Below are 11709 nucleotides of genomic sequence, written 5' to 3'. Positions count from 1 at the left end.
GCACCCAGAATCATGGCAATTAAGATGTGCTGTTTGTTCAGTTGGCTCAGTTGATTCACTTCACACAATAGATCAAAGCATGAAATAATGTGAAGGTATGTTTTTATTTAGCTGTGATAAACATTCTCAAAATAGGCTATTTGCATACAGTGCCATTGCCTGCCTGCCTATGATGATTTCAAGAAATGTGTGTAGGCTAGTCTAATGTACACTTTACTTACTTATGAATATCTGTATGTATGATGGATTGTTTGACAAGTTACCTGACCCCCATTCAACACCTCTTTTACAAAGTCCTCTTAAAAGATGCAATACTGCAGTAGTTTTCTTCTTCTATTAGCTAGTTGTGATAGACTATTGCATTCTGTGGTTCACCAATGCTGTCATATCTTTGGCGCAGAGGCTTTTTGTAGGGCAGAATGGGCACTGGGACTCCCCTGAATCGATCCATCAAATCCAATCCTCCAAAGAAATTCACCAAGATGATGCCCAACTTGGCTGGCATGAAGCTGAAACAAAAGAAAATGCACTTGAGATCAATAAGGTGACTATTATAAAGTAACTCAGTGGTAGAGACTTCAAAACTTTACATTCTCCCTCTGCGACAGGTGTCATTAGGTGTGGCGTATCAAACCCTGGACTCAGTGACTGACCATTGAGCTTCTGATTCAAGAGAAAAGGCCTTGGGAAAATGAAAATAGACTTCTCAGGTATGGAACTAATGTCTACCTTTTTAATGCCATGAGGAAGTACAGACTGGAGGGTAGCAGTAAATACATCTTCTCCCTCAGGATTGCATCCACAATCATCTTTGCTGCATCCCTCTTGTCCATGATGGGCAGAAAAGACGGCCACCTAAACAACAAGGGAAAAGATAGAAATTGCACTAGTATCATTATTGCCAGTTTTAGTTACCTGGGGGGGGCAATCATATAGGGATAACTTACTTTGTCTGACATCCTCCAAACATGGTTGTGTTGATCAAGTAAGGACATACTATAGTAGTTTTGACCCCCTCCTTCTTGAGGACAAGCATCTCTAAGGCAATGGATTCAGCAAATCCAACAGCTGCAAACTTGCTTGCACAGTAGTCTGTCAACAAAAAATGTTTCTGTTATATCAATGTCAGTAAATTATTATTAAATTCTGTGGGGTAACACTACGGATAGAAGCTAATATTGTTGTGTAGCGGGACTCACTCCAAATAGTGTAAATGACCCACATGAAGATTCACCCACCTGCTAATCCGTTCATAGCAAACAGTCCTCCATGACAGGCCACACACACAAGATGCCCATGGTTCCTGGACATCATAGCAGGAAGGAAAGCCTTGTATGTCTGTACAGATTCATGTCAGAGAGAAATGTATGGATCATCATACAGGATACAGATCAACTCTTAAATAATGTTTGAATAGTTTTATTTGCCTCCCCAGAAATTACAAGCTCAATTACCCAGAAGTGAGCAGCGACATTGACCCTCAGTGTTCTGTCCACCAGGTTGTCTGGGGCCTCTGTGAAGGTGTACTTTCCTGTCACTACTCCTGCATTATTCACCAAGATGGAAACATCCCCCACCTCCCTCTTTACCTATTGAATCAGCAGGTGAGTCAAAGTGTACATCAAATCACACACAGTGCCTGGTGGATAAGGTACTTTTTTCTCCTGTTAAACATGATATTACCAATTACGCACAGTGTTCACATTATTATACACATTATTGTGCACATTTAAAAAGTTGACTGTCCTAAAAGTTATCTCAGCTTTCATTCAAACATAGAACAAACCACCTTACCATGTCTGCAACTTTATACACCTCAGTCCGTCGACTGCAGTCACAAGCATAGGCATAGACACGTATGTCCAGTATCTGGCGAAGTTCCTTGGCTGTCTCATCAAGAGCTTCCCAGTCGACGTCCCAAAGGACCAAGGCAGCCCCACAACGACCCAGCTCCTTGGCTATCAGTTTGCCAATACCATTGGCTGCCCCTGTTACCAACACTATTTCCCCTTCCACGTCCTTCCTGGGTGGCTGGATGAACAGACGCACAAGGGCCTCAAACAAGTAAAAGATTGCTCCAATAACAAGCTCAAAAAATTCCTTTATGTAACACAAATTTAATAGAAAGCCCTCGAAACACTGGATCAGTTGGTTGTGCATATTTGCTGGGCTGACCCTCTTACTAAAATATTTTCTTCCCTTTTAAAAAGTCTCTAGGTGATATCTTCAAATCGCTCTATGAATTTATTGATCCTTTTATTCAATGTCTCGCAACTTCATGTCCCTCTCTCTGATTAGACTCAGATGTCCCTCCCCTGTCCTAATGTCATACGCTGTCATATGAGTGTTTTATTTTTGTTCTCTCATATCTGCTGTGTCACGTTGGTGTTTGACCTGTCACCTAGTAGTCAGTGGACATTTGTTATGGAGATCATTTTAGATGGGGTTAATGTTAGCAGGCCTATGACAGCCCTATTACTGTTCATTAACGTTACTACCACTACCATTAGTAATAGTTGTAGCTACTGCAGTCACTACCATTACCGGGAACTATTATAGTATAGCCTTGTAGACCTAGTAGCAACTAAATACTTGGCCTACAGAGCAAAAATTATTTTTACCCTCAATAAAACTTATTTAACGACCATAAATCCGTCGACGGGCAAATAAATATGCACTTAACTCACCTTTTGTAACTCATTTCGTATTGTGGCATATTATAGTGTACAGGTTTATCTGTAGTGTACAGGTTTATCTGCCTTACAAAGCATGCAAGGGGATGTAGCTCAGTGGTAGAGCGCATGCTTTGCATGTATGAGGCCCCGGGTTCAATCCCCGGCATCTCCAGGGAAATATTTTTTTGCAATTCGATAACACTGTTATATGTTTTTTTATTTTATGCGTTTTGATATATATTACATTAGCTTTGCTGTGTTTGACAAATATTTTATAACCAAATGTTGAAAATAACACAAATCCGAGCATCGGATATTTTCGTGTGTTAGTTAGTGAAGGGTTTCCCAAACTCGGTCCTCGAGACCCCAAGTGGAGCACGTTTTGGTTTTTGCCCTAGCATTACTGAGCTGATTCAAATCATCAAGTAATCATCAAGCTTTGATAATTTGAATCAACTGTGAAGTGTTGGGGGGAAAACGTGCACCCCTTGCAGTCCCGAGGACCGAGCAAACTCTGCTGTAAATGTGCTTAGTTGAATTTTAGCCGGATCATCTCCCCCCTGCCAGAATCCCCCTCTAATTTCTTTAATTTTGTGGCTAGAGTCAAATACTTTCTGTGGCACACATCAGAGTAAAATACTTTCTATAGATCAAACTTCACGTCAGGATAGGCAACCGAAATTAATAATTCATGTATGTGTATTATATTAAACATTGAGGAGGTAGTAAAATGCTGGCAAGCAATAAACATATCAGAACAACTATGGCTGAATTTTTATCCTTGCACTTTCAAAAATACTAGTCGAATAAGACATGGGAGATATTTATTTATAGACTAATACAAATCAGTAGCGGATTTAGGTACGGGCGACATGGGCAGCCGCCCGGGGCGCCATACAAGCTAGACCTGCCACATACACTTGGAACAAATAGCCAAACCGAAAACTGCAGACAAAAATGCTTTCTGCTACTAAGATCAGTGAAATGTAGGCTAAACTGACAACGGAGTGAAGAGCAGACTCTCAACTGCAGTAACAAGCAAGTCGCAGCAATGAACAACACGAAGGGAGGGAGAATTTTGGCAGGGGGGAGATTTTCGGCACAACACCAGCACCTCACCGTTTTGAACTGTTTATTTCCGGATCCTACTTGTCCGGATCCGGTACCGCTCATGGCATGAAAAATACGTTTTACATTTTGCAATGTAAAAATGTTAATAAAAGCGATCAAAGTTCATTCATACGTCTTCGTTAAAAAAAAATCATAACGTGAGAAAGTAGATTTTCAGCAGGGCCTGATATTCTAAGAGTCGATTCGGGTTGGACCCGGGTTTATGGTTTGCTCAACATTGACCACGTTTACATATGCCCAGTATTCCGGATAGTTGCTAATATCCTGCTTAAGGTCTCATTCGGGAGAAACGGTTTACATGCACCTTTGATATCCCGCTCTAGATTATCCATGTAGGCATGAATAAACAGAATATTACTCATTTAAATTCCTATGGGTTAAATGGAATAGTAACTGAAATCAGGACACTGACTCTAGGCCTATAACCTCTCACGTGTAACGCTGCGTAATAACCTATACTATTAACTCCTGCAGAATTATGCATTTATTGCAGTAAAATGATATATTATTTATACACCAATGATATGCGAAACTTGAGCCCGTACAGACCGCGAAAAACAACAATAAACGGGATAAAATGTTACATGCCACAGTAGCCTATCCCATCTAAAATCAGCATATCCCAGGCATCTCATCCGGGTTTCTCATTACTGGGATCCACGCCTTTTCGGTTTATTGCGGGATATGTTTACATGTGTTACAACATATGTCAACAACAAAAAACAATAATAACGGGATATCGGTGTGTATGTAAACGTGATCAGTATAATCTGTTTGAGACCAACGCATGGCCACGCGCCTGTATCTCTCACAGAACCAGTGGCGGGGCCCCACCTCTTTTGAGCCCCACCTGTTTTGAGCCCCACACTTTTAGGTAAACAAATATTTACTCTATATATGTATTTATTTTTATTGTGGGGGCTTGCCTGTTTTTCTTGCTATTTTGGCATTGATACGTGTAACATCAGTTTGCAAACAATGTAAAAAAAAAAGTGTAATTGAGTAAGCAGCATACAAACATGGTCTCTTTGTTGCTTTCTTGAGTAAGGCACCTCCGAAATGCAGGTGTTTCAGCCTAGCTCAGTGCTTTCTGTGGTGGTGGGGCAGCCAGCGGAAAATACAGAGTGTTGCACCTGATGGGCTCAGTTTTCTGTCACTCATGGGACAGTAGGTCATCCCCAATTCTAAGGTTAGAGCTAGAACGTTTTTGCCCCTTGGGTTCTGCCATAGAGTTATTAGAAGTGCCCATCCAAGAAGCCTCAAGGTCATTGGCCACAGATAGAATGACATCAAATTACGTTATATCAACGGTAGCTTTGTGTAAAGAGTGTGCTGAGAGCCGGGAAGCAAGTTCAGGGAGTGTTAATAAATAAAACAAGAACCACAAACAACGTATCGACACGAAAACAGATTCAATAACACCTGAGGAAAGAACCAAGGGGAGTAACAGATATAGGGAAGATAAGGAGGTGATGGAGTCCAGGTGAGTGTCATGAGGCGCAGGTGCACGAGACGATGTGGCCACCACCAGTTCACTTGCTGGTGGTGGCCGATGTGTTCTTGCCTATAGCCTCTCGCGCTTGTTATACTAAAAATTCTAGATCACCTGTACTCCACACACAGAAACGCATATAAAGCTTTCCCTCGCCCTCCATTTGGTAAATCCGACCACAAATCTATCCTCCTGATTCCTGCTTACAAGCAAAAATTAAAGCAGGAAGCACCAGTAACTCAGTCTATAAAAAAAAGTGGTCAAATGAAGCAGATGCTAAACTACAGGACTGTTTTGCTATCACAGGCTGGAACATGTTCCGGGATTCTTCCGATGGCATTGAGGAGTACACCACATCAGTCACTGGCTTTATCAATAAGTGCATTGAGGACGTCGTCCCCACAGTGACTGTACGTACATACCCCAACCAGAAGCCATGGATTACAGGCAACATTCGCACTGAGCTAAAGGGTAGAGCTGCCACTTTCAAGGTGCGGGACTCTAACCCGGAAGCTTACAAGAAATCCTGCCATGCCCCGTGACGAACCATCAAACAGGCAAAGTGTCAATACAGGGCTAAGATTAAATCATACTACACCAGCTCCAATGCTTGTCTTATGTGGCAGAGCTTGCAAACTATTACAGACTACAAATGGAAGCACAGCCGCGAGCTGCCCAGTGACATGAGCCTACCAGATGAGCTAAATCCCCTCTATACTCACTTCGAGGCAAGCAACACTGAGGCATGCATGAGAGCATCAGCTGTTCCGGATGACTGTGATCACTCTCTCCGTAGCCGACGTGAGTAAGACCTTTAAACAGGTCAACATACACAAGGCTGCGGGGCCAGACGGATTACCAGGACGTGTGCTCCGGGCATGTGCTGACCAACTGACAGGTGTCTTCACTGACATTTTCAACATGTCCCTGATTGAGTCTGTAATACCAACATATTTCAAGCAGACCACCATAGTCCCTGTGCCCAAGAACACAAAGGCAACCTGCCTAAATGACTACAGACCCGTAGCACTCACGTCCATAGCCATGAAGTGCTTTGAAAGGTTGGTAATGGCTCACATCAACACCATCATCCCAGAAACCCTAGACCCACCCCAATTTGCATACCTCCCAAACAGATCCACAGATGATGCAATCTCTATTGCACTCCACACTGCCCTTTCCCACCTGGACAAAAGGAACACTTCGGCTGCCCCCAGGTGGTGAGGGTAGGTAGCAACACATCTGCCACGCTGATCCTCAACACTGGAGCTCCACAGGGGTGCGTGCTCAGTCCACTCCTGTACTCCCTGTTCACCCACGACTGCATGGCCAGGCACGACTCCAACACCATCATTAAGTTTGCCGATGACACAACAGTGCTGATCACCGACAACGATGAAACAGCCTATAGGGAGGAGGTCAGAGACCTGGCCGGGTGGTGCCAGAATAACAACCTATCCCTCAACGTAACCAAGACTAAGGAGATGATTGTGGACTACAGGAAAAGGAGGACCGAGCACGCCCCCATTCTCATCGACAGGGCTGTAGTGGAGCAGGTTGAGAGCTTCAAGTTCCTTGGTGTCCACATCAACAACAAACTAGAATGGTCCAGACAATCCAAGACAGTCGTGAAGAAGGCACGACAAAGCCTATTCCCCCTCAGGAGACAGGAAAGATTTGGCATGGGTCCTCAGATCTTCAAAAGGTTTTACAGCTGCAACATCGAGAGCATCCTGACTGGTTGCATCACTGCCTGGTATGGCAACTGCTCGGCCTCCAACCGCGAAGCACTACAGAGGGTAGGGCGAACGGCCCAGTGCATCACTGGGGCCAAGTTTCCTGCCATCCAGGACCTCCATGCCAGGTGGTGTCAGAGGAAGGCCCTAAAAAAGACTCCAGCCACCCTTGTCATAGAATGTTCTTTCACTCCCTCCTCTCTACATTTTCCTCTTCTGTCTCTGCTGCTAAAGCCACTTTCTACCACTCTAAATTCCAAGCATCTGCCTCTAACCCTAGGAAGCTCTTTGCTACCTTCTCCTTCCTCCTGAATCCTCCCCCCCCCTCCCCCCCCCCTCCTCCCTCTCTGCGGATGACTTCGTCAACCATTTTGAAAAGAAGGTTGATGACATCCGATCCTCGTTTGCTAAGTCAAACGACACCGCTGGTCCTGCTCACACTGCCCTACCCTGTGCTTTGACCTCTTTCTCCCCTCTCTTGTGACGGCCGGCCGCCCAACAACCTGCCCACTTGACCCTATCCCCTCCTCTCTTCTCCAGACCATTTCCGGAGACCTTCTCCCCTACCTCACCTCGCTCATCAACTCATCCTTGACCGCTGGCTACGTCCCTTCCGTCTTCAAGAGAGCGAGAGTTGCACCCCTTCTGAAAAAACCTACACTCGATCCCTCCGATGTCAACAACTACAGACCAGTATCCCTTCTTTATTTTCTCTCCAAAACTCTTGAACATGCCGTCCTTGGCCAGCTCTCCTGCTATCTCTCTCAGAATGACCTTCTTGATCCTAATCAGTCAGGTTTCAAGACTGGGCATTCAACTGAGACTGCTCTTCTCTGTGTCACGGAGGCTCTCCGCACTGCTAAAGCTAACTCTCTCTCCTCTGCTCTCATCCTTCTAGACCTATCTGCTGCCTTTGATACTGTGAACCATCAGATCCTCCTCTCCACCCTCTCCGAGCTGGGCATCTCCGGCGCGGCCCACGCTTGGATTGCGTCCTACCTGACAGGTCGCTCCTACCAGGTGGCGTGGCGAGAATCTGTCTCCGCACCACGTGCTCTCCCCACTGGTGTCCCCCAGGGCTCTGTTCTAGGCCCTCTCCTATTCTCACTATACACCAAGTCACTTGGCTCTGTCATATCCTCACATGGTCTCTCCTATCATTGCTATGCAGACGACACACAATTAATCTTCTCCTTTCCCCCTTCTGATAACCAGGTGGTGAATCGCATCTCTGCATGTCTGGCAGACATATCAGTGTGGATGACGGATCACCACCTCAAGCTGAACCTCGGCAAGACGGAGCTGCTCTTCCTCCCGGGGAAGGACTGCCCGTTCCATGATCTCGCCATCACGGTTGACAACTCCCTTGTGTCCTCCTCCCAGAGTGCTAAGAACCTTGGCGTGACCCTGGACAACACCCTGTCGTTCTCCACTAACATCAAGGCGGTGACCCGATCCTGTAGGTTCATGCTCTACAACATTCGCAGAGTACGACCCTGCCTCACACAGGAAGCGGCGCAGGTCCTAGTCCAGGCACTTGTCATCTCCTGTCTGGATTACTGCAACTCGCTGTTGGCTGGGCTCCCTGCCTGTGCCATTAAACCCCTACAACTCATCCAGAACGCCGCAGCCCGTCTGGTGTTCAACCTTCCCAAGTTCTCTCACGTCACCCCGCTCCTCCGCTCTCTCCACTGGCTTCCAGTTGAAGCTCGCATCCGCTACAAGTCCATGGTGCTTGCCTACGGAGCTGTGAGGGGAACGGCACCTCCGTACCTTCAGGCTCTGATCAGGCCCTACACCCAAACAAGGGCACTGCGTTCATCCACCTCTGGCCTGCTCGCCTCCCTACCTCTGAGGAAGCACAGTTCCCGCTCAGTCCAGTCAAAACTGTTCGCTGCTCTGGCACCCCAATGGTGGAACAAGCTCCCTCACGACGCCAGGACAGCGGAGTCAATCACCACCTTCCGGAGACACCTGAAACCCCACCTCTTTAAGGAATACCTGGGATAGGATAAAGTAATCCTTCTAACCCCCCCCCCCCCTAAAAGATTTAGTTGCACTATTGTAAAGTGGTTGTTCCACTGGATATCATAAGGTGAATGCACCAATTTGTAAGTCGCTCTGGATAAGAGCGTCTGCTAAATGACTTAAATGTAAATGTAAATGTTCTCTTTGCCACTGCACGGCAAGTGGTACCGGAGTGCCAAGTCTAGAACAAAAAGGCTTCTAAACAGCTTTTACCTCCAAGCCATAAGACTCCTGAACATCTAATCAAATGGCTACCCAGACTATTTGTATTTCCCCCCTTACACCACTGCTACTCTCTGTTGTCATCTGTGCATATTCACTCTAATAACTCTACCTACATGTACATACTACGTCAACTAACCGGTGCCCCCGCACATTGACTCTGTATCGGTACCCCCCTGTATGTAGTCTCGCTATTGTTATTTTACTGCTGCTCCTTAATTACTTGTGACTTTTAACTCTTATTCTTATCCATATTGTTTTGAAACTGCGTTGTTGGTTAGGGGCTCGTAAGTAAGCATTTCACTGTAACCTGTTGTTACAGTGAAATGTACAACAGGTTACAGTGAAATGTGACTAATAAAATTACATTTGTCAAGGCCATGGCACGTGACTAATAAAATTACATTTGTCAAGGCCATGGCATTTTCTCCCGGCTCAACATAAATTGCCATTGCCCAAACTGATAAATTATGTTATGTCTACAAAATCTGAGAGGAATGGTAAGCATAACTTCATACTTCTCATAGTTGTATTTTGGCTGGGTTTTAATTCACAGTTGACCGACCTGTAGCTTCTCCTTGTATCAATTGTGATGCATCCTTCTTATTCCTCACACAGGGGTGAGAAGAAGGTAATCTGCAACAAATTTGTACAGACGGTAAGTAATCACACATTTCTGTGATGCAGTAGAACTAAGTTATCTTAATTTAATCAGCAACATTCAATTTAAACACATTTCATCCTCTTTCAGAGTGCTTTGACATGTTTGCTATGGCCTGCAGAACACGCAATCGTTTTTGGTTTAACTGAGGGAAAGGTTAGTCATTTACACAATCAATGTTTTTTTTTTTACATTTATTGACAGCATTTTTTTATTAACAAAAAGTAAAATGATTTTTCTGAACATTGTGGTGGATCTTGACATGTTTTGTTTGCTTCCTCTCAGGTTCACCTTGCTAACACAAAAACAAACAAGTCATCTACAGTCTACGGAAAAGATTTGACAACAGTGTGTGCTCTTGTTCTTTATTTCAACCTTCTCACTCAAAGTTGTACTCTGTGGTGGTGATCACAATAATAGTGAACTCCTCTCTGTATAGTGTCTCTGGTTCACAGTTGAAATCGTATCAGGTAGATGTTCATTGATGCATGTTGTGTATTGATGTGCATGTCTCTCCAATCTTTTTGCAGGGTAAATTGTTGACCCACCCTTGCCAAACCATATGCCCTGGCATGGAGAGCCAACAGCGTCATAGTGGCTGGATGTGACAAGAAGATAGTGGCCTATGGCAGGGAAGGTCCCATTCAACAGACTTTTGACTACAGCTGAGAAAGAGTTCACTGTGGCCACCAGTCCCAGTGGACAGTCTGTGGTTATCGGCAGCTATTACCGGTCAGTCTTCATTTTGATACATCAGTATTCAGGTAATAAGCATGATATTACAACCTCATACAGTATCTTACATTGCTGGGAAGTTCTTCTGGGTGATAAATTGTTTTGTTCAAAGTCTTCAACTGGAGTCCTCTGAAAGGAGCATGGGACCAAGCATCCCCAAAGAGATTCCAAACCTGTACATCATCACTGCCTTGGCCTGGAAGAAGGACGACTCACGCCTCTGTGCAGTTAGTAACCATACACGAACGAGCACACCTGTTCGCAACAGTCATGCCATAATTGATTTAGCTGCGAAAGTACTGTAGAAAGTAGGCTACACATTGCCTTTCACAGATTTTTGTAATTTAAACTTCATGAACATGTTTTTGTCAATCTCTGTGTTCAGGGTACACTGTGTGGCGGAGTGGAACAGTTTTCCTGCTGCCTATGGAGGAGCATCTACAAGAACAAAATTTGAGATGACTTATGAGGGACGGAGTCAGGTACGTTGTGGTATTCACCGCCTTCAGTTCAGAACGAAAGGGGGGTGTCTTCAGTTCAGCTGACAGGGAAAGTTTAACTTGAGTCCTTGAGTTGTGGCTCACAGAGATTGTTGTTGAGCTGCGCTTATCACATCACCCTCTGTGGACTCAACAGTTCTTCTTGGCCATGTCACTTAATTCCTTGCAGGTGTCACACCAGCCTTCGCTTTGGCTCCCCCTCCTGTCCAGCTGAGGCGTTCGGCGTTGTCGGCCTTCTAGCTGCTGGCAAACGCCCTTCACTCATCAGCCTGGACTTGTCTCGTCATCATTACACACACCTGGTTCCAATCCCCACGCTATCTGTGTGCATACATACATACATACATACATACATACATACATACATACATACATACATACATACATACATACATACATACATACATACATACATACATACATACATACATACATACACACACTCACTCCCTCTGTCATTTGTCTTTGTCGGTCATTGTAAATGTTGCTTGTTTTCCTCAGAGGAATCTCCTATTTCCTGAGTACTTTA

General features: G+C 44.9%; 1 protein-coding gene, 1 long non-coding RNA gene and 1 other non-coding gene across 5 annotated transcripts; 2 read left to right on the top strand and 1 right to left on the bottom strand.

Moving 5' to 3' along the window:
• Positions 1–85: 85 nt before the first annotated feature.
• si:dkey-221h15.4 (epidermal retinol dehydrogenase 2) lies at positions 86–2337 on the bottom strand. Of its 2 annotated transcripts, XM_029733577.1 has the most exons (6): positions 1795–2332; positions 1455–1589; positions 1239–1338; positions 948–1092; positions 730–855; positions 86–509 (listed from the first exon to the last, which is right to left on the bottom strand). In XM_029733577.1, the coding sequence occupies exons 1-6, from the start codon at positions 2158–2160 to the stop codon at positions 341–343; spliced, it is 1041 nt and encodes a 346-aa protein (XP_029589437.1). In that variant the 5' UTR covers positions 2161–2332; the 3' UTR covers positions 86–340. The 2 variants fall into 2 exon arrangements, with proteins under 2 accessions (XP_029589437.1, XP_029589438.1); XM_029733578.1 differs by lacking the exon at positions 1455–1589 and having other exon boundaries at positions 1795–2337.
• Positions 2338–2775: 438 nt separating this feature from the next.
• trnaa-ugc (transfer RNA alanine (anticodon UGC)) lies at positions 2776–2847 on the top strand. Its single transcript has one exon. It is a non-coding gene; the product is annotated as a tRNA-Ala (tRNA).
• A 6842-nt stretch (positions 2848–9689) lies between these two features.
• On the top strand, positions 9690–11418 carry LOC115174750 (uncharacterized). 2 transcript variants are annotated; one of them, XR_003871834.1, is made up of 7 exons: positions 9690–9942; positions 10036–10101; positions 10231–10293; positions 10476–10677; positions 10793–10907; positions 11066–11162; positions 11350–11418. It is a non-coding gene; the product is annotated as an uncharacterized LOC115174750 (long non-coding RNA). The 2 variants fall into 2 exon arrangements; XR_003871835.1 differs by having other exon boundaries at positions 10476–10709.
• The last annotated feature ends 291 nt before the right edge of the window (positions 11419–11709 follow it).

This window comes from Salmo trutta, chromosome 35 (assembly GCF_901001165.1).
Source record: "Salmo trutta chromosome 35, fSalTru1.1, whole genome shotgun sequence".
Lineage (NCBI taxonomy): Eukaryota > Metazoa > Chordata > Actinopteri > Salmoniformes > Salmonidae > Salmo > Salmo trutta.
This window is presented reverse-complemented; position numbering and strand designations above follow the sequence as displayed.